The sequence below is a fragment of the Aptenodytes forsteri genome, unplaced genomic scaffold (assembly GCF_000699145.1).
Source record: "Aptenodytes forsteri isolate BGI_AS27 unplaced genomic scaffold, ASM69914v1 Scaffold54, whole genome shotgun sequence".
Classification (NCBI taxonomy): domain Eukaryota; kingdom Metazoa; phylum Chordata; class Aves; order Sphenisciformes; family Spheniscidae; genus Aptenodytes; species Aptenodytes forsteri.
The window spans coordinates 11,868,779-11,891,622 of record NW_008796044.1 but is presented as its reverse complement, the minus strand read 5'-3'; the positions used below and the strand labels follow the sequence as shown (position 1 = coordinate 11,891,622).

Genomic DNA, 22,844 nt, shown 5'->3' with positions numbered 1-22,844 from the left:
GTGATATTAAATGAGTCTGACTGTCTTGGGGGTTAAGTTTTACAACCCAAAGTGTGAATGCTCTCTGCCTCACTGAGATCCTGAGGCATTTTTCCAGCAACTCCCACGATCTCATTAAGTGCTCTCCCAAGAAGGGTTCCAACCCAAGAGAGCCCTCCCTGCGCAGCACAGTGCCAGCTGCTGGGATCAGACACAAATATCTGCCAGAGAACTCAGTGTGCACCCTCAGAGCTTAGTCATGGAGACCTTCCAGGCCACCACCACTACCTGACTGGGCCCACAGTCTTCCCCACCACGGCTTTGTGAAGAAACCAGAAATTGCCACGCAGGTGTACCCAAGTACCAACGCACCCCTGGTGTCAGAGGCTCCAACCTCAGTGCCAGCAGCTCGTGCCCGGGGACAAACCTCCCTGTAGCTGTGCTACGAGTGTATTGAACCTAGGTGAACCTTTGCTGAGATGCCCTCTCAGCATGGTTTCAGTTTCTGAGGTCAAACCCATGATTTCCTCCTGGAGTCATTGGCCGCAAAGGGCTGTGCTGTCATGCAAATGCTTTCCTTCTGCTCCTTGAATGCATCTGGGGCTGCAATAGCAAGCACTAGCTGCAGCCTTTCTCCCCCATAGTAAAACAGCTCCAGGGGCCAGACAGTTGCCATCCCAAGGAGACAGGTCTTGGTGAGCCGCTGTGCTTTTCTGCTGAGGGGTTCCCTTGTTCAGACAACACATTTTATCCCAGAAGAAGCAAAATCTTCAGCAAAGCCCTGAGGATACTGAATTCACTCTCCTGTGTCCCTTCTGCCTATCAAAAGTAAAGCAGGTCTGTGGAGATCAAGGGCAGAGCACCCCATGGCCACAAGCCCTGTTTTTCACAGGTTGCGTTCACCAACCCACAGGCCTCGAGGAAAGTGATCTAGTCCAGAGACCCTACAGCTTATCCCAGGGAAAAGGTTTATTTCGGTGACTTCCCTGAGAAACCTCCTTGTCATCCTGCCCTCACGACCTTTCTCTCTGCTCCTCCAGTCTGCTCGCAGTTCTCCAAGGGCGTCTATGCCATCTTTGGATTTTACGAGAGGAGGACCGTTAACATGCTCACGTCTTTCTGTGGGGCTCTCCATGTCTGCTTCATAACACCAAGCTTCCCCGTCGAAACGTCCAACCAGTTTGTTCTCCAGCTTCGCCCAGAGCTCCAGGATGCCCTCATCAGTGTCATCGAGCACTACAGCTGGCAGAAGTTTGTGTACATTTATGATGCTGACCGGGGTAAGTCACAAGTACATGGGAAGGGTTACCAGGCAATTAGGCGTAGTGGTCTAGGTGGAGTCTTTGCCTCAGTGAGTCCTCTTACTGTGGGTTGCTGAAGGCTGAGAGGGTGGTTAAAGGAAGGGTCACCCTATGCCTTACCTGTTCTCTATTCCTTTTCTAAATATTCATTACTGCTGAAGGTGGGCATTGATTTAGATGAAGCATTAGCCTGACCCAGTATGTCTGTGTTCATAGGGTCAGGTCTGAACCCCATCAACATGAGGGAAATATTTAATGTGTAAGAGGTTTGAGTTTCAAATGGGGAAATTGTTTATATTGAATAGGTCCCATATTGAATAGGTCTGTCGAACTCAAGGCCACCAAGTCCCACGTTTATAAATGTGAACCGACAGCTTCTCAGGTCTCACCTGGGCCCACATCCAGTTGTGATACATGTGTGTGTTTCTGACAGGTAGCTTGGAAAACTCCAGGTTTCCTGTGTTAGTGAGTGTTAGTTGTCTATATAAAATAACAAAAACCTTCGTTGGGTTCTTGGAAAGTATTATCTAACTTTCTAAACCGTGAACAGGGCTAGTGAGCTCATTGCTCTGAGATTCAGTTTCCCCAGCTCTCAGATGCCTTTAAAGCTCCAGGCTTGGAGGCCGAGAGCAAAATGGACTTGTGGAGGACAGCGCAGAGTTAAGGGTGATTCACAGGTCTGTCCTGGAAGTTATCATTAGCCCTTGTAGGGACAGGATGACCTTAAGAGACAAGGAGAAGGTGTAAAAGCATCCCACCCTGCTTTCTGTTGTCACGAGGCACGGGCACTCTGAATATTCCAAAAGTACTGCAGTAGGCAGGACCCCAGAGCAGTGCTGAGTATATATATATCTCTTCTGGAAGGCTGTGCATGTAATTTAGGCAAGATCCTTTTAAAAATAATGAAGTTTTCTGATGAGATGCTGCCGAGAGAGACAGGGACACTGAATATGATTGTGTATTGTGATTGCGGAGTGTGTTCCTAACCCTAGGAGCATAGAGCCTAAACAGATCAAAGATGAGAAGGGAACTATGGCCCAAAGAAATCGAGTGAGTTGGGTAGTGACAGACAAGAAGACAGGGATTAGAGCTCTTATCTGAATCCCACAGCAGGGCCTGATCAACGAGACTGATCTGCCGATTACAAAGGAAAACTAGGCCTGGAATCATCCTATTTTCCTGTCCTAGGACAGAAAAAGCAGGAGTCATTAATTCTAGCCCAGCTGTGTTTGGGTAAGATGCTAGACTATTAGCTGTTCTCTGTAGTTCTGCTGCACTTTTGCAATGCTGTATCCAGCCCTGCTTGAGGCAGGTACATAGGCTGTCAGGAGGATGGAAAGATGCCATTGCACAACTAAAACCTGGTTCTCCCCCTACTGTCCTCTTCCCCCCCTCTTCCCATTGCAGGGTTGTCAGTCCTACAGAAAGTGCTGGACACCGCAGCCGAGAAGAACTGGCAGGTGACAGCTGTCAACATCCTAACGACAACAGAAGAGGGCTACCGCATGCTTTTCCAGGAGCTGGAGAAGAAGAAGGAAAGGCTGGTGGTGGTGGACTGTGAATCTGAGCGGCTGAACATCATCCTTAGCAAGGTTGTGTTGGTGCGGGTCTTCTGGGAGGGGTCTTGCATGCAGAACAGGAAGGGTTGTTTCTCCTGGAGAAGTTCTCCTCCCCATTCTTGTCTGATCCATGTCTCATTGCAGCTCTCATTGGATGTGGTGTGTGTGTATTGCAGCAGGCTGCTGAGCTTGCAGGTATTTCTCCATTGTGTTATTGTGGAAACTATAAAGCCGTATAAATACTAGGAGCTCCCATGTATTCATTCTGAGTGAGCTCTGCTGCTCCATGTTCCCTACTTTTTTGATTCCTCTGAGGGCCCTTTACACCCCCTTACTCCCCAACAAGTTTGTTTTGTGCTAATTCTTCCAAGCAGCGTGCACAAGATGTGGCACTTCCTTATTCTGCTGAGTTTTTCTCTGGTTTTCCCACCTCCTGTGAGTTAGGGCGGAGGTGTGAATCGGCACTGCCAGACTCCTAGTCCTCCAGCCACCATGTGCTGCACCAAATTCTCACAACCACTGCCAGCAGGACAGAGATGGAGAAGCTTTATGGTACAACTGTAGTGTCCTCAGGAGCACCGTCTCCATATCAGGCCGGAGCTCAGCATCCTCTTAGGGCATCCAGGCTGTAGCAGGATCAAATTTTTCCAGATCCTCTCATGCCTTGCAGCAAGAGAGACTGGTTCATTCCCAGCCATCTCCTGGCTCTTTTGTCAACTCATGGCCACAAAGCAGATGAGATATGCAACAGAGGACTCAGCAGCTAGGTTGTGTGCCCTGCCTCACTCATCCTCAATCTAGATAGGTCGCCCAGTAGTGCAGACCCAAATTTTCCCCATCTTCTTTCCTCCATGCCTCCCTTAATGCTTTCCCTAAGTCCTGAATATGGACTTCTGTGGACAGGAGACCAATGCAAGCTTCTGGACAGGTCTTAGGCCACACTTGTGTCCCCTCTTCAACTCCAGCCTTAATTTCTTTCTCCCTCACTCCTACAGCCAAGGCTTTCCCCACAGCTGGGACTCCTGTCCCACGTGGCTTAGAAAGGGCCCCACAGTGCCACGCAGCCGGTGCACTGTGACTCACGCTATTGTACTTCTTATATCCAGCTCACTCTTACCTCGTGCTTCACACGTCGCTTTGTCTAAGCTACCTGTCACCTCCTGTCTCACACTTCAGCTGCTCGCTGTCTGGGGCAAGGACTGCCATTTCACCAGCCGCACATCTCAATGATGAGCACAATCCATCCTTGTTGGATGTCTCTGGGGGCTACTCCATTATATATAATAACAAAGCAGGTAGCAGGTTTTAGCCTCAAAGTAAAGATCATACTCATGAAGGAGAGACCAGATTATTCTGGAGGGTAAAGTCTTCTCTCTGACCACAGAGTAGCTGCAGTTGAACAAAATTTTTTACAGGACCTAGGCAGTGAATTTGCCTTTTCTGCAAGCTTTCCTATAGGGTATATCAGATTTCTAGGGTTAATGATGTTGGTTTTTTAAGCCTGGTTTGTCTAACAGAAAGTTAAGTTCTATAGTTAGATATTATCTAGTTTTCTTAATACAAACAGGAAAATAAGTCTTTCTTTCAAACTTCTTCACATAACTGGAGCAAGAGTTAAACATAGATATAAGTAAAGCTATTTGCAAGAACACAAACCCCCCCCCCAGATCTTGTGATTATATTTGTTTTGCAATGTGTAAAAAACATCCATTAAAGACAGAGCAATTCCAACAGACGTCTGTGCCTAGGAAGTAACACCTCTGTTAGGGATGGGGCTGTAAATAACTTTTTTCAGACCTGTGTAGTCCATTTTTATCCTTGTTTGACTTCTTGTTCTGAGTCCACAGGGATTTCTGAGAGCAGTTATCCCAGCATAAGCAGGGCATGCTGGATCTTTCATAACATGCAGATGACTGGAAGGGGTCAAAGATAGTGTTTGGCTCATTATCATGTGAAATTCAGCTGGGACTTAAACTCGGGCTGGCGGCCACTGTCTCAGCTCATGGCACCAGCAACCTCTGCGTGGATGTCACTGCTCTGTTTGCCCTGTCTCTTGGAGTGTTTGCAGTGTTCGAAGAGCTGCCTCAGCCTCTCAGGGACATTTTAATGCACTTTTCTTCCCTCACAAACCTGTCTCTGTCTTTCAGTGGCTGTGGATTTGTGCTCCCCAGTGAACAGAAGAGCTGGGGATAGCTGTTTAGCATCAGTCCCTCACACTTACACACTGGTGCTTGCACACACTTTTAATTTCTTCTTTCCACCCCATACACATAACACAAATAACCACCACTGACTCCGACAAGGCAGTCCTCGCATTCTGGAAACCATAGCTGTAGAGGAGCCAGTGCTCAATGTGTTAATGATATGTGGGAAAATGACCTGATTTCTTTCTTGGAGATTTCTCTGCGTCATGTCTCAAGGGCATGATTTATCTTTGCCGAGGTAACTGTCGTGTATGAGCCAGGCCTTGGTTCAGGGCAGGATATCCGCAGGGCCACGCTGTGCAGCCTTAATGGGATAAGTAAGCAGTGGGTTGTATTCCGTCAAAGCCCTGTATTGTTTCTTCCTTGTCTCTGATTAAAATGAATAACGGGAATTTCTCCTTTGCCACTGTTTCACTCTGAGAGGATTTCTCTCTAATAGATGTCAAACTGGCCCATTAAGAAGTGGGTAATGAAACCTAGGTGGCCCAAGTGAGCTATCAGCATGCAGCCCAGCACAGCCTCTCACCACGTTCAGGCTAAGTGATAAATGCTATTATAACCTCAGCTTGCTACCGCCGTCCGGACACATTAGGACTGAGCAAGCATTCTAAAATAAATTAAGATCACAAATAACTGTGTAAAACACAGGAAGCAAGCCTCATAATTCAGGTGGATGGTCTGCAAGATTAACAGCTCAGGGAAAGCTGGATGGCAGCCCTCTCCGGTTCATCGACTCTGACACCTAATAAAATAACAAAGGAAGAGTTTGGGCAGAAGGAGCCAATGCCAGCTATTGTTGATACTGGAGAAATGAGGAATTTGATCGTAATTCTTAGACATCCCAGTGCCCCAGAGATGTTTCTTCCTCCCACAAGGTCTGGGACTTACTGCAAAGGTCGGTCTCAGTTGATGAATGGAAGGGGACAAGTTGGGTCTGGTTTTGCTTCTCAGATCTGGCTATGGAAGATATTCAGAAAACTACCCATAATAAGAGTATATAGCTTTATAACCTAGGTATACAGAGTTTGGGCAGAAGGAGCCAATGCCAGCTATTGTTGATACTGGAGAAATGAGGAATTTGATCGTAATTCTTAGACATCCCAGTGCCCCAGAGATGTTTCTTCCTCCCACAAGGTCTGGGACTTACTGCAAAGGTCGGTCTCAGTTGATGAATGGAAGGGGACAAGTTGGGTCTGGTTTTGCTTCTCAGATCTGGCTATGGAAGATATTCAGAAAACTACCCATAATAAGAGTATATAGCTTTATAACCTTAGGTATACAGAGTTTTTTTCTGAGAGCTCCAGACTGCTCAGCAGAAGCCATACTGAGGGATCCTGTGGGGAGAACCACAGGGCAGTGAAGCTGGTGGAGCTGACATTAGTTGTGTAAGAAACTGCTACTAAATGAAGCCTGCATTGGAGTTAATTGCCGCCCCCACATTAATGCTGGGAACCAGATGAGTTTTAATGTGCATACAAGAGCACTTCATCACAGAAGGGCTAAGGCAGATGAACCAATTGCACAGAGCAAGTGTCAGCTCATTTATAATCCATTTGGAAATCCCTAAATGGCTGCTCATGATAATCTGGGAGTGCTGTCCCATGGGGAGGATCAGTCTGTGTGTGCCCTCGTCTGATGCTTCTCAAACACCTGCTACCAGCCTGGTATCAGAGAGAAGTCCTGGGTAGACCGATCTCTGGTCAAATCCAACACAACACTCATTTTATTATCATTCTGGCTGTGAGGATGTTTCTGGCCTCACTACCGTTCGTGCAGATTTTGCCTGAGCGTTGGCAATGCAGGCAGTAATTCAGAATCAATTCATACGACAATGGAAATAAGAGGTAGTGTTGCCAGCAAAGAAACCTTATGGAAACAGCACGACTCTCTCAGAAACTGGCAATTCTTGTGTTTTTACAGGTTCTGAGGGCATGCTGGTTTGGGCCTTTTTTTCACTGTCTTCTTTCTGTATGTGGATTGGCTCACATGCAGATGGTATCTGGCTCTAGTCACCTGGTAAGAATTTGACAGTGCTGCTGGAAATCAGTGGAGAGGAGTTTTGGTGGAAATCTAGAGTCAGCAAGAATAATGTCATTTTTAGCTGTATTCTTTCTGTATTTTTTTAAATCAAGGAAGAAAAAGACAGCTAGGGACCGTCTGATCAATGACCCTGTCCCCCATAATCACAGGCAACCCTGCAACAGATAGTGCCTTTCTACCTAGACAAGGGAAACTTTTCCAGCTAACATAGAAACTTTCAAATGTTACAGATCCATAAGCAATTGTGTTGATAAAAGAGAATAAAAACCTAACTCTACAGGCATCGGGAAGAAAGGAGTAAGTGGCAAAGAGCATATATTGGGACACCATGAGTATGAAGATATAAATAATCTCAATGAACATGCAAGGGGAATCCTCTGATGAGTGACTTGCCCAGGCAGCTTTGTTCTGAAGATGTGGCTTGAAGCTACCCCAATGCACTAAAGGAGAAAAATTGCCCTATAGTCTAAATCTCCTGACATCTCACCCAGGTAGGTGTCTGCGGCAGGGACTCTAGATGGGAGGATGTGCAGAATAGCTCTCTAGTCTTGCTCAGTGTTTCAGCTGCATTCACAGGACAAATGGACCCCAGCTCCCCGCTTTGTTCCTTTAATGTCTGAAATACAAATCTCATTTAACCTTTTTTTAGAAAAAGTACTGTGTTTTTATCCCTGAGCCCGTAGGAAAAAGGTTGGTTCAGGTAGTTTATTCTCCCTGCCTGTGGAATCTGCCTGGGGATCTTGTCCTGTCTAATTTCAGACTTGCTGTTCAAATATCATGTGTGAAAGTTCTGTCCTTCCTCTAACAATATTGTGAACTTTTCCTTTGCTACGTCTTCCTGTCTTCAACCAAACAGTCTCATCAGGGAAAAATGGGGAGGAAGGGTAGATAAAAGAGGCTCTACTTCCTTAGTTGATGTCTGCTAAATATCCTTGGTTTTCATCTTGCAGATCATCAAGCTTGAAAAAAATGGGAACGGGTACCACTACATTCTGGCAAATTTGGTGAGTTGCCCTCCTTGGCATTTTTTTTTTAGTATCTCAGATTTCGTAAAGCACTATACTTGTAGTTACTGAGCTGGAAGTCTTTTTTCTAATCCACCTTTTGGGTAGAAAAAATACCGAAGTCATTTGCAGTGTTCTCCTTGTGTTTTCTGTCTTGAGCCAGCAAGATTATCTCCAGGGTATCTCCAAGGTTGCTAGATTTATTTTTTTTTTTGCCTCCAGATTCAGTCTGCATCTTTTCAAAGCCAGTTAAGCCAACTGAAATTTAATGCTTGTTGTGATAATGATTTTTTTTGCATGTCATGGGCACCTGGGGTCCTGGTATTGCCCTCCCAGCTTGTTTCAGTCAAGCCACCAAGAAGTTGTTGACTATTGCTAACAACTTGTATTTTCTAATTAGTTTTAAGTCTGCTTCAGTGTGTGTCTCCCAAGTGAAGTGTTTCACAGCTGTCCTGAGAGGCAGGCTCTCTCAGGGCACTGAGGCACTCAGGGCACTGCTCCCCACTAAGGGCAGACTTGTTAATGATGGTGAGCCAAGAGCCCTCTGACCTTCCAGTAAAAATAAAATATGTACCTATTCTGTAACTTGGTGCTAAATTAAATCTGACTGTCATGGCTCTAAGGAATGAATTGGATTTAAAGATTTCTTTAAGGAAAGGATTCTCCCTTGAATGCAGGGAGGCACTGCCTGAGGACAGAGCTGTGCTGGGCAGCAGCAGGGCCATCTTTCTGGAGCAATATGCTGTCCTCTCCTAGGAGGCTGGAGAATTTCTCTGCCTAGGGAAGTTTGGGAAGAGGTAAGAGAGAGGAATAGCCTCAATCCATAGGGCATATGGAGGTTTTCTGCAGCAGAGCTCCTACCCTCTCCTCCCCAGAGGTGTCCATCCATCCGGGGCGATGCACAGCAGAGGACGGGCTGGTGTCCACAGCCTGGGGCTGAGGCTGCTCCCCCCAGGACCTGCTGTGTCCGTGCGGTGTCTGGAGCCATTCTTCCCTCCCACAGCTGTGTCTGTGAAGCAGCACATCAGGCCCAGGGTAATTAAACTTTAAACTACCAATTACTCAAGCAGTTGCTGCCATTCTCCTTCTCTCAGTCCCAAGATAACTCTATAATTTACAAGACAAAAATGGCCACATACCCCACGATGCCCTGACACTGACCCTGCACTTCTGTGCTGGTTGCCTACCATGTAATTACAAAGTTAAAAATGTTACGTTGTGCAGGGGCAGATACGCGAACTGTAGAGCAGCCAATAACTTCAGTTGCTCATTTTTAAAAAATTATTATTTGCTGTAACCCAGGTCCTGGTCCTCAGATGTTTATGAAAGTCCATTAAAGTTAAGCAGGGAAGCTATCTGGAGTAGCTGGAGTGTGCATGCCTGTGCGCTTTTATATATACCCATGCAGAAGGCTAAATGAGAATGCTATCACTTCTTCTCCCTGCACCATTTCATAAGGATAAATAAATTACAGACATGAGGTGGTCTAATACTCAGGTGTTGGAGTCATGAAGGACATTTGTCTTACGATATCACTTTCTCCCACCTTCAGCCTGAGAAAGCACACTTTTCCCATATTTAATTTGTTTTCTTAGCCTTTGCACAAATGCTGAGAGGTCAGCACTGGCTGGAACAGGCTGCATACTCAGCCAACATGGATTATAAATAATTAACTCAGAACAAAAGGCTTTTCATTTCCCCAGCCCCTCTGCAGGGAGATTTTGCCTCCCAGGCGCGGCTCAGAGGGGGCTGCTTCGGGTCCCCGGGACCCACAGGGTCTGATGGGACCACCAGAAACCACTGTTACTAGCTGGGCTTTTCAAGCAGCTTTGATTTGGGAGGAGATGTAGGGTAGTGAAAGGAATTCAAGCTCTTTCCTTTGGTTTTTCCTGCTCCTTAAAACCCAGCACTGCAAGAGTCAAACTCCAGAGACAAGAATTATAGAATCATTTAGGTTGGAAAGACCTTTAAGATCATCAAGTCCAACCGTTAACCTAGCACTGCCAAGTCCACCACTAGACCATGTCCCTAAGCACCACATCTACACATACAGGATCATAGAATCATTTAGGTCGGAAAAGACCTTTAAGATCATCAAGAATATTAAAAAAAAAAAAAAAGAGGAGGGGATAATCAGACAACATGGGGAAGCTATTTTAAAAAAAAGGTTAAGAAGGCCCTTTCTAGGGCAGAACAAACTTTGTGGTTCTGCCATGCACATGGGCAGGTTCAGGCACCAGAAACCAAATCGGTTTCTGTGATGTGTTGCACCTACACGAGAGCTACTCGCTGGTCGGTTCTGCAAGGAGAACAGCAAAAAGGCCGTGAAGATCCCATGTTCCTGAGACCATTATTACAGTGAAGAAGGACGGCAAACCTCCCTCTGCGGGGATGGCCAGGGAGGTTATAAGGGATTGGCAGAATGTGGGAAGTTGGCGTCTGCCAGGGTTAAACCATAGTGCGGATGCTCTGATCCAAGAGATTACAGTAGGTTTTACCCTCTTCTGAGGACATCTCATTGCTGGATTAGAGCCTTCAGAGGGTGTAACGTGCTATAATTTATTCCCACTGACTCATACACGTAGTGGATAGACCTTAAACACCCCACATTTTCCCCTGTAGACAAGTCCTAAGATGACAGGGCATGCATTGCCCACACACACACGTATAACTTCATGTGCACACCCGCATGCCTGGAAAACAGCCCAATTTTGTGGAAGTGGCTCATTCTGGAGTACTGGGTCATAAGAGAATAAATTAAGAACTAAAAACTGCAAGTGCCTGAACATTTCCAGATGAGGTATTTTTTGTCCCCTGTGTTGACTGATGCAGTCCTGATCTTAGGACTCTCATCCTGTATGAAGATAAGGCTCCCAGCCCTGGCTGGCACAGGCTGTGCCTTGCACAAGTCACGTGAGACCTCAGCTGGTTTGTAGCCACCAAGTTACCTGCACTAGCTGGAGCAAGGAGATGAGCTTTCAGTACCTGCCTTTTGCAACAATGCCTAACCTTCTTGGGCCCCTTCCCATGGGGAAACAATTATGGAAATGACACACTGGAAGCAAACGTTGGGAAATATTTATGGATAACCCCACAGAAATTCTTTTTTTTTGGCTATACGCTTGTTCAGAGCTATACTCAGCCAAAAAAACAAGCAGCAGAACACTACTGCCCAGTTACAGCAGCTCCAAAGTGGGGTTACATCAGGAACGCAAAGCAGGTGAGTTTGCAAGGCAATGCACAGGCTGAATAAGGCCTGCAAAAATCAGCCATTTTCAACACAGAGGAATTCCCTGTCTGGTCACAGACAATTCCTGAACAAAGAGGAACTGGCTTGCATTAATCACTGCTTGTTTGCCCAGCGGTTGCTGCCGGGTGAGCTGTAGTAAAGCACCAAGCAGAATTTGACAAGTAGCAGCAAATGAAAGCTAGTATTTCCTACCAGGAACAGCTTTCTTTTTCAGTGAAATTGCTGTTGCCAAGGTGAGACAATAATATTTCTGCGTTCACAAACAAAATGAAACCATTCTGCACCTTAGGCTATGGGCAAACATCCTTCTCCGAATCTGCTATGCCTGTTAAAGACACAATCTGTCTTGTCTGCTCAGCCCTGCCCATCCCACGAAGGTCTGTCTCTAACGTCACTGCCAGGGGAAGGGCTCGTGTGAGCATCCCTGCCTGTTCTTGAGGCAAATTTGGCACTGTCTATGATTTTTGCAAACTCATGAAAACCTGATCCTCGACCGGTACCCATTACAGTTACCCCAGTTAGCTTTTACCAGCTGCCAGCCTGGGTATTTGTCAGGTGTACCAGCACCGGGGAGTTGCAATCATCTCTCTCACCCCCCCTGCCACCACCACCCTCTTTCTTTTTGGAACACAAAGAGTTTTTGCAACTTTAAGAAGTGTTTGTTTTTGTGAGTCTTCTTTTTCTAAGCTTTGTTCTCAGCCTTTGAGAGCATCAGTCTACCAACCACAAAGGAAAAAAAATACAGTCAATACTATCAGAGGAGCAAGCTTAGAAACTTCTGGGATTCCTTTCTTTTGATGTTACAGACTTTTTCCCCATAACCTTGGCTTCATTTATCTGTTTGTCCTATGCCAGGGATGTAGGCTGACTACTGTCAGTAGTGGGAGAACATCAGCTCTCTTGGGCAGAGGAAAATCTTTGTCTTAAAATAGGTGACATCTGTGTGACCTGTCTTTAAAAGAAGTGTGAAGGACAGCTGCCACATACAGTGTTTTAGCCTTTTTTTCTTTCCTGGCACATTAGTGCAGGTTGTTCTTTTAGCAAATGCTCTCGTTTGAAGTTGAATAGGTAAGTGTATGAGATTGCTGATGCTAGGGGTAGCAGGGAAGAGTAAAGATAAAAACAGAGTTGATTAGCAGAGGTAAGCATTTCTTCTTGTGCCATTTCATATCAGCATGTGTCAGTGCTGAGTTAGACCATGGGCAGAGTTTCACTTTGCAAGCAGTTGTGGTGGCTTTGGAGGTTACCAGCACGGCAGCTTTGTCAGCAGAGTGGCTTGTGCAGGAGTCGGGCAAAATCTACTGGTTTGATTCAGTTCATATGTGGTTTAAATGGGCCTCTAATTTTTTCTGCACAAAAATGGAAGGGAGAACTTCTGCACCACCAGGGCTGAGGCACGGTGACCTGAGACCAACCAGTTGGGGCAGACAGTGAAGAAGGGATACCCTCTCCAATTGGCTGTCAAAAAGGACGTCCACATCCCTGGGGAGCAAAGTTCCCCCAGCACAGGCAGAGATCAGCTCCCCTAAAGCGATGCAGCACGTGTACATCCTGCAGCATGTGCTGTGGCTGCGTGGGGAGGGTCTGCTGTGCCCGTGCTGGCTGTGAGCCTAGTGCAAGAAGCTGTACCTGCCACAGCACAAGCGTGATATGTAGCACTGGCCATGTGTCAATGACTCCACTGCCTGCACCGAGCCCCTGATTCAGGTTGCTTGGAGCTAAAATGTTGCGGTTCTCAGTCTCCCATCAGCTTGAAAGCTGCCATGTTTATTTTAATCACCCTCCGTTCTTAACGCTGTCTCCTGCCCCCTGAAGTATTGCTGACAAACAAGGTCCGCAATACTCAGGTTTGCATCACTAGCTGGTTGGAAACTCTGTTTTGTGGGAGTTTCCAAAAGGATGTGTACAGCATCGGCTTCCTGCCCTGGTAAGATCTCAAGATGCCTGGTCTTGCAAAAATGGTATTCCTATGTTGGAAAGAGATGTCCTAAGTTATTTTTAGGTTTCTAAAATTATGCCGGTTAGACCTTTCCTCTTTCTGAGAGGTTGGTGCGGGTAGACTCATGAGAAAACTTGGTTTTCCAGGCACAGGAAGACAGTATAATATATCAGTGAAATTTCTGAGGTCTGCATTCCACTTCCAAACAGCTTTTCTGTCCTGATTCAAAGATTATCAAGCAGAAGAAATCCTTATAAAATTATCTCATCTGAATTACTGATAGTAAAAGACACAGCAGTGCCCTGAATTAATTTTTGCTTGAATTAGAGCATCTCATGTAAAAGAAAATAATCTGGTTTTGATACAAAAATTGCCCACATGGGTGAATATGAACTGCAACCTTGGCAGGATTTTTGCAGTAGCTAATAAGGGCTCAAAAGCATGAGTGACTTACTGTGGCTTAAAAAAATCACTGAGCATCAGGTGAGTAACTGACAGATTATATTACAGCCATTGGAAGGAAAAATGTGTTTGCTTAAATCTCAGCAAAAGGGTGTCAAACTAACAGGTTTCCTCAGTCATTTGCAGTCTCCAAATCCATTACTCCGGCTCCACTGGCAAGGGGTGACGTGTAAATCCGTAGTATCTTCCTCATGGTGACTTCATCGGTGCTTTTTTCTAGTCGAAACTTGCCTAGCTTCAGCTTCCTCCATCAGATTTGTGTTTCTGTTTGCTAGACCAAATATTCCATTACTGATGTTTTGGTCTTTGTAAACTGTGATCAGGTCATCCCTTAATCATATCTTTAATTGAAGTCCTGGCATCTGTCACCACACGACACGTTTCCCAAGCCTTTAAATCAGTTTCTCCTCTGAAAGCTCTCTAAAGCACAAACATCCACCTACAGCATCTGTCCCTCTGTCCGGACTGAGCTTTCCAACAAGATGTGTATGATCATTTATATCCAGAACGTGCTGCAGCAGTAGGATAGGGCTGATGCAAATAATATCACAAAGAAAATCTTACACCTGTAGAGCTGTACCAAACAAAAGTTACTGGTCATCTCCAGCCCTATGTCCTTGAAGTCTGGATCCTCACCTGACTTGGTTTGCTTTGCATCGATAGACCAGGAATAAACAGACTCATCAAACTGCAGGACTGGCACCCTGTCTGAAGGTGCTCCCTCTTCCCATCTTTCTTTTCCCTTTCTTCTTCATTTACTTACTTCTATGTTACAGTGAGGACTTCTCTTCCCATCTTTCTTTTCCCTTTCTTCTAAACTTACTTACTTCTATGTTACAGTGAGGACTCGCATGTTTTGCTGCCACAATGAAATTTGACATATTAATAATTCTGCAGAAGAGAAGGCGGCCTGTCCTGTTGAAAAGCATACTGGAATGAGATTTGAGCAGATGGGCTCTTTTTTGATGTACCCTCCTTATTAATACAAAGTGATGGGAGTGAGGAATGATGCTTCGCTGGAGAAGTCAAGCTTGAAGATAATTTTGCATATTAGGGATGCTCCGTCTGGAAACACTCAACTTCTTGCTCCCTGCAGAAAGACACCGGCTTGCCTTGGAATGACAGGAGCCACTTTGCATTCACTTAGCTGATTTACAGCCATTCAGAAGCAATTGTTTTGCTTTGCAAAGTTTCTTATAATCATAAAGTCTGCTAGCAGGAAGCAGCCTGGCATTGCAAGCCATACATGGATAGCATCTAAAGAGAGCTGGGCCAGTTTCCCAATGGTGCCGCAGGTTTCTGTGGCACCCACCCAAGCTCCAGGGTGAATTGCTTAAATGCTTTTTGCTTAAAAAAGAATATTTCAGTGTGCGACTTCTAAAAAAAAAAGAAAAAAATAGACTCCAGTCTCTTCATCCCAGGCAGAAAGGGACTAAAAAATCTAACACTCATTCTTGGGGTGAGGGGACTGTGTTAGGTTCAGCCAACAAGACTTCTCCAGGCAATTCAAGAGAAAGGGGCATTTTCCATCTCCTCATTCAGAGATGAGCTTTGCCAGTCTCAGGGGGAGATCTGGAGGGCTCAGAAGATGCAGAGGGAGGAGAGAAAACAACAGTGTTTCTTGGAAATGTGGCAGTCTTCAAGGAGACTCTGTAATGTCCTTTCTCTCAGGAAAAACCAAGACAGAGCAAAGGCATGGAGATTTTAAGCTGTGCTGCGGCTGGGCTGCGAGGAGGTTTATGAGATGATCAGCTGCAGCCTGCCCAGAGCTCAGCCCTCACTGCCTGTTACCGCAGCTTCAAAAGCACGATTATACTGCAGAAGGTACCCTGCAGGGAAAGTGCCAGCAATTAATACCAATTTAGTGAAATACAGAGAGAATTTGAAGGTGTGGGGCAATGACCAGCTGCCTGTTGACATCTGGGTATGGAGGGGAGGCTGCTGCTGTCTGCGGCATTCCCGCAGGCTGGGATGATGTCCCAGAAGGAGCAATGCCGCCTGGTGTCATCAGTGTGGGGAGAGGAGGCAGAGGTTTAGGATGGTGAGGCAGTGAAATATGAGGGTGAAAGGAGACATGCAGGGAACTAAGTGGTGCTGGCAGATTTGAGGAGGGTCATGCACAAAGGAATGAGGCTTTCCCTACGCCATCTGACGGCTGTCTGCACTGCCCACACAATGTCTTGGCTCCTCATGGTGTTCAGGGTATAAATAAGGAGCTGGCTCATTTCTGGGGGACTTTCTTTTCAAGGCAGATCCTTCGTAGACCAGTTAATCAAGGTGGATTCATAAGGCCCATTTCAAGTCATCAGTCTTCCTGCATTATGCATTTCCTTTGATGATTGAGCCCACAAGGAGTGGAGAGGAATATGAATGTGTGACTTGCTGACACCTCTCCCAGCAACCAAGGCAGCGAATGGGACAGTAAAACAACCTTTGGCTGAAAAATATTTTCAGTTTAAGAACAGCATAAAGAACAGATGCAGCAAGGAAAACACAATGGGGAAAAAACCCTTCCCAGTACTGTTCTGTTTTCTATTTGAAGGCATGAAGGTCTGTAACAGCTGCCCATATTATTTACTAGCAGCAGGACTTCTGCATGTAATCGCTTTGTGAGGTTCATTAATGCGGAGAGAACAGTCCATGATATGGGCTAAAGAGCAAGTTTCCTCCTTTGAACTGAGCTTGGCTGTTGCTGGAACTGTGCGCTGCAGATGCTGTGAGTCAGAGCAGCCGTGGAGGAGGGAGACTGGCTCAGCCCATCAGCGTGGATGGGTCCATTTCCATGGTTTATTGTCAGCCTGCTAATTCAATGGTGTTCAGAGAAAGCCAGGCATTTTCCAGGCATACGCAAGGCAGGAGGCCGTATTCTCTGGTTTGCTGAGATGATTTTGCAAAGTGAATTTAAATCAAAGGGACAGCTAATCCTGCTGTAGGGCAGGGGGTGGGCTGGCTGATGCAGTGTCCCTTCCAGCCCGGTTTTGATGGTTCCCAGAGAGAACTGCACCTGCAGAAGTGTTGTCTCCCCCAGAGTACCTACGTCCTAGGCACTGACCCTATCTGGGGCTCTGGGGAGCTCCGTGTTGCCTCTGGGTCCCGCTATGCCTGCTCTGCCAGGGGTGCTGGCACAGTGCCTGGGCTGGAGCATGAGTTCCTGTATTCCTCCTCTTCCTCCCCGGGGGACTGGCAGTGCTGCGTAGGGAGGTGAAGCCAGATACCTGCATGTCCAACAGATACGTCCCAAATGGTTCAAGTCTAAAGAGCCTGAAGATGGTCACATACCACCAAATTCCAGGGGCTCAGCTCGTTTCCCTGAACAGCCCACTGTGCTCCAGACGTGGCTGCAAAGCAAGCTTTTTCCAGTGTTCATTGGCAAATTTTTGAAACGGTTTCGAAACCGTTTGACCACTCCATGCGATGATAGAGGTCAGTGCTTGTAGGGACTGTAGAGGTCCCATGGAGTACATTGTTCCAGCACTGTTCACTTCTTGCTGTACTTGATTGGATGGCAAAGGGAAGCACGTCTGTGCTGGTTCTTTCCCAAACTGGCTGATACTAAACATATTGCTGCAAAAGCATGTCTGCTGCCCCTCAGTAGTGGGTTGCAATCTTTCCTTAGTCATTTTTTTTAAAAAAATATATTCTGTTTTCCAAATCTGGCCAATTGAAAATGAAATAAAAGGTCCCTTTTTTGCAACATGTGTCTATAGCTAGTACAAGGTGACAGATGATAGATGACTTCTTTACTTGCAAGTGTTCTAATTCTCCTGTTCTCCTGTTTCCTACAAGCACTGACTGATATGCCAGAAAGACAGATAAGCGTATTTAATTCCTGATGCCACTTTGTCAATAGAAGCATTTTCAAGAGACAGTTTGCATAACATTTGATATATTCTTTTTTATATGTTAACCAGCAAGAATTCACCTCTTCTGGGAATTATTTTCTAAAATACCTGACCTCTAGTATTCCCAGTTCATTGGCTGTCATGTCACCCAGACCTGCTCTGAGCAGATTTCAGTGGTGCAGTGATTAAAATGCCTTTGTAATAAGGACTGTTCCTGTACTGACCTTGTACTGGGGCATGTGGAGGAGGGATAACAGGTGAAAACAATTATTTCAGCAGTTGATAAATAACAAATGCAAAGACATATTCAGGGTAAATGATGTCCTCTGTGGTCCCAACTGCCTTAAACAGTTGGAAAATCTTCAGAGGTCTTCATACTTTTTAAAGAACCTGAATTGTGTCAAAAATCAGTGGGGAAAAATTAGTACAATCTTCAGGAAGAAATAATTCCTTTTGTCTATTCAGGTTATTTTAAAATTTTATGTAAGATGAATCCCAATGAATATTGTTGAATACTTGCCTCAGTTTCGGAACGGTTTGGGGAAAACAGTGAAAGTGTTTTCAGCCGCTGTTGTCTCCTCACTGGTGTCATAATTTTTTTTTTACTTTTCCTATTTAAATCTGCTTGTTGAGGGGGCTAAAGACACCAGACATCTTACTCATACTCTGTTGTGAATTTGGACTTTTCTTCTTGCCTTTGTAGGCCTTCCAAGGAGGAGCTGGTGGCACAAACTTCAACTTGCTGTGTGGTAGTTTCTTTTGACAGATCTTTTTCCCCTGAGTACCTCCCAGGAGCAAAATGTCAGTGTAATTTGGTCCTAGCCATGAATAACCAGTTGGCAACCTGTGAAGTCCCTTTTACTGAACCTTAGGAGCTCTGTGTGTCAAAAAACGCTTGGCCTGAAATGCATTAAGATGTCAGGGACAATTATCCTGCTGCATTTCCTATTCATTAATCACAGCTCTGGCTTTCTGAAACCCCTACGCTAGCAATTACAAACAAGATTGATGTGGGTTTAACCAGCGTTCTGAGGAATACATACACACAAAATATCACTTTTTTTTAAAACCTAAATCACTGCACTTTGAAGCAAAACAAATCATCTATTTAGAGCATCTGTACACCTATATCCAATCCTCAGCCTTCTAAGTGGATGCCAAATTGCTCACAAAAAGCCAGAAGAAAAAGAGTGAAAGACTTTAAAGACGTTTTTGAATCACTTATGGCTCCCTCAGTCTGATGCTGATGTCAGAGAGCAATTTAGTCTTTTCCTTGCAAGCTGTCTGTTCCCAAAACAGGTTTCCATCTTACTCTTGATCCTGACTTTGGAAGTTAATAAGCTAATTAGCTCCTCCAGCCTATGCACAGAGAGCACCATTTTGGGAACCTGACCGGTGTCTTGTGGGAATAATGTGACTTGGTTTTTTTAACTCATACCATCATCATATGTTTGAGAGCAGGCAGGGGAGAGAAACCCAGTCGTAGGCTGAGAAGGTGCCTGCAGAGAACATACACCAGCAGCGTGTGGTGGAAGGCAGAGGGAAAGCAGAGCTCAAACAAGCTCTTGTATTGCTCAAGGGATTGCACTGTGCATAGTCCCCTCGTTCATTTTCCCTCATGCATTATGGTTGCTAATGGTATTAGGGAAAATAATTGGCTGCATCTCTTGTGCTTGTATTCCAAAAGAAAAAGCACCAAACCTCAGCCTGTCCCACGCACAGCAGCCCAAGCAGGAGGGCAGAGTCTCTGTTCAAGCACCTGCTTTGTGCAAGGAAACACAGCAAACAGTTTTGCATAACAGCAGTGCTGAAGAGATAGGATCAAAGCTGTGAGACCAAAAAATGACCTCTTCTCCATATTGCTGGCAGTGCATCTTTAATTATTTTTTGCCTCTGACTCAACGGGAGTGACTAATTCTACAATGCCACCCTGATACATGTGTGTATTTGCGCACTTGTGCTCATCACATGCAGTGGGCAAGAGGTAGGGAAGAACAATACGGAAATGAAAGAAATGTGTTTCATTAGTAATCTGAAGTTTAAAAAAGTACCCTTTTTTCTCCCAAATTAGTAAATCCTATAACCTGTCTTTTCTAACAGACAAGTTCCTTTGGCAGACTGACTGACCACTTACTTCTTGATCTGCTGAAAGTTCATTGTTCAAGATTTGTTTTTCCCTACAAATTGTGACTTGAAAAGAAGTAGCATCTCCATTGGTGACTGAGTGCATAAAAGTTAGAGCTGGGTGAATAATTCTTTCTAATACATTTTGAGAATTTTTTTGTTTTCATCCAAGCGTTATTCAGGATATGTTTTTCCATTATTCTGCTAGCTTTCTTGCAAATGAGCTGTTATTAGTATGACTATTTGTCTCCCTGGGTGGAAATTGCAGGATATGTCCAGCTCAGAGCCTGTGAGAAAGGCAAGGTCACCATGTGGTCGGTGAAGTGGTGCCTCTCTTGGGTTGGACCTTACCTTGCAGAGGGAAGAGATTTTTCCAAAGCTGGCTGTCATATGCATAGATAGGCAAGATTCCTCTTATCCACCCAGAGTTGTGTTCCTCTAATGAGCTGCTTCTGTTTCTCTCCTGTACTAGGGATTCATGGATATTGACCTGACCAAATTCAAGGAGAGCGGAGCCAACGTAACTGGCTTCCAGCTGGTGAATTACACAGATGCTGTTCCCGCCAGGATCATGCAGCAGTGGAGGAATAATGATGCCAGGGAGCATCCTCGTGTGGACTGGAAGAGGCCAAAGGCAAGTGGTATAAAAAAACCATTTAATTTAGGATCCATCTGGTTCAGTTCAAGTTATGCTCACCTCTTTGTGATCACACAGAGCTCTTTAATCTCGCTCTGAAAACCTGTCACTTAATATAATTATGCACATTAACTGTTCCAGGTGCCTCAACATTGTCTAAATTTTACTAGGCAGTAGTTGCTGCCTGCTAAGAAATACACAAGTTAGCATATTCACGCAGTCTCCCAGTTTTTACCCTCCTCAAAGCTAAGGATTAAACATCTTTTAATGGTCAGTATATGAAAAAGAAAAAGCCTCATTAACTCCTTAACCTTTGACTTGTTTATTACATATCCAGTGATAATAAAGTCTTTCCAGATGTTCTTTCTGAGCATTTCAAATCAGTGCGTACAACAGAGGGGAAATACATTTTAATTCCTAACACAGTCAGAAGACTCTGAAGCTGTCAAGGACGGGGCGGAGGGGGGAGGTTGGGTTTTTTCTATCTGACATTTGAAAAAAAATACACTTGTGACAAACACTCAGCAATAGAAATGTCAACTTTGGAAGTATTAGTTTAAGAAAGTTGCAAACAAATAAATCAGTAGGTGATCATAGGAAAAGGAATTAACTGTAATTGTTACCATCCATGTCAAGATTTTTACACTGGTTTCTGTATAAGTTTCTGCTTGAATAAACTCATCTTTTGCAGAATTTTTGCACATTGAAGTAGAGTTTCCTGGTCTCCATCTGTGACCAGGAAGAGTCACTTGTTGCTTAATTTCGTATATCTCACATTTACACTGTATAATGTATTCCTTAAAAGTTCAGGTCAGTGATCCTAATTAAACACAAAGACTTGGGTATCAGGTGAATGGCTTTTAAGGCTGTGTCCTCTTCAGGGAGTGCAATCTGAATCCGCATCAGGAGCTTCTCCTTCACTCTCCCATCCTCTGGGAGAGAAGGCACCAACTTTCATGAGTCAACAGGACAGTAGTGATTACAGGGAGCAAGAGGCTGTTGAACTTCAAGGATGGAAGGATGAAAACAGGACAAATCATCTGAAAAGTTGCTGTGAGGCAAACCAGCGTAGCACGCCCGAGGTCAGCTCACCCTAACAGGCAACATACAACTCCTCTTCTCTTTCTAGTACACATCAGCCCTAACGTACGACGGGGTCCGGGTGATGGCCGAGGCGTTTCAGAACCTGCGGAGGCAGCGGATCGACATCTCCCGTCGTGGCAACGCTGGGGACTGCCTTGCCAACCCAGCCGTGCCCTGGGGACAAGGCATCGACATCCAGAGAGCGCTGCAGCAGGTTTGAAACCCAGCCAACATGTGCACTGCAGGAATGGCTGAATGTAGCCTGTGGGTGGGGGAAGAGGGGCGATTAGCAGCAGAAACACTCAAACAAATCACTTGGGATGAGGAACTGATCCTTCCAGATTCCAGCCAGGTCTCCTAAAGAATTCAGGGGTGCATCCAGCAAACTGCTTCTCCTGGTACCATCCGATGTGTCCTTGCCTTCTCTAATTTCTGTTGAAGTTCTGGGATGGAAAAGCCAAAATATTATCCCATAAATTCATGGGTCCCTATTTTTATCTTCCCCTTCCCAAGAGAGAGACCTGCTCAGACCATATTTTTTGCAGCTCCTTCGACTCTCTGTGAACTCAACTTCAGTTCCAGAATGCTAATGAAGTTTGAAACCATGTGAATTTTGCCTTATGAGTTGGCTGTCATCAGAATGTTCTCAGAGCCCAGATTATAGCTTGTTTCATACTGTGAGGATTTGTAAAAGTCTTAATAATAGACATTTAGATAGTTTATTCCTTAAATCTGATAATCTTGCTTTTTCATCCTGCATAAAAATTTAGGGTTTTGAATAAACAAAATAACTACATGAAAATTACAGCAAGAGATAAACAATACACTCTTACCAAAGACTTAGAAAGGTAGAACATTTCAAAACTTCATTAAATTTCAAGAATGATACTCATTTCTAGCATTTTTTTCAGACAAAAATAGATGGATTCCTTGCAAATACTGCTAGTTCAGTGTTATCCAAATATAGCTTATCCCATCTTCTTTCCTCAACGGTGAAGGCGGCAAGAAGAACAAAATTAATTTTGTTAATTTGCATCATATGTAGATTTCACCAAGTATTTTGTTTTGATTTGGTTTTGGCTTACTGGTAAAGAACACTTCCTTTAAAACCAAATCTTGCATCTGATTTGATTTTATTGCTTGGATGCAATTTGTTCCCAAGCCTGTCATTGACTTTCTGTATGACCTTGGGCAAATCACTGTCATAGCTTCTCCAAACCCTTATAATAAAATCAGCCTCTTTGATGCATTAGGGAGATCGGTTACCTAATAAACATGAAATACTTGGAAGTCTTCTGATGAGCAATGGGTTCTCAAGCATTTTCCTTTATTGAATTTATGAGAATAGGATATCAAAATTAGACAGCAAGAAAATACAATTTTCTGTGTGTGTTGGAAAATCTCCTCTGAAGTTTCCTCA

General features: G+C 44.8%; 1 protein-coding gene across 3 annotated transcripts in view; it reads left to right on the top strand.

Annotated features, from left to right (window-relative positions):
* The window catches only part of GRIA1 (glutamate ionotropic receptor AMPA type subunit 1), a 132,800-nt gene that overhangs the window by 65,788 nt on the left and 44,168 nt on the right, over positions 1-22,844 (top strand). For 2 of the 3 annotated variants that reach the window (XM_009285812.2, XM_009285811.2), the window contains exons 3-7: positions 1,020-1,259; positions 2,688-2,872; positions 8,034-8,087; positions 20,177-20,338; positions 21,471-21,638. In XM_009285812.2, the coding sequence (XP_009284087.1) occupies positions 1,020-1,259; positions 2,688-2,872; positions 8,034-8,087; positions 20,177-20,338; positions 21,471-21,638 (809 nt within the window). The remainder of the gene's footprint in view (positions 1-1,019; positions 1,260-2,687; positions 2,873-8,033; positions 8,088-20,176; positions 20,339-21,470; positions 21,639-22,844) is intronic. The other variant, XM_009285813.1, reaches the window with a different exon arrangement.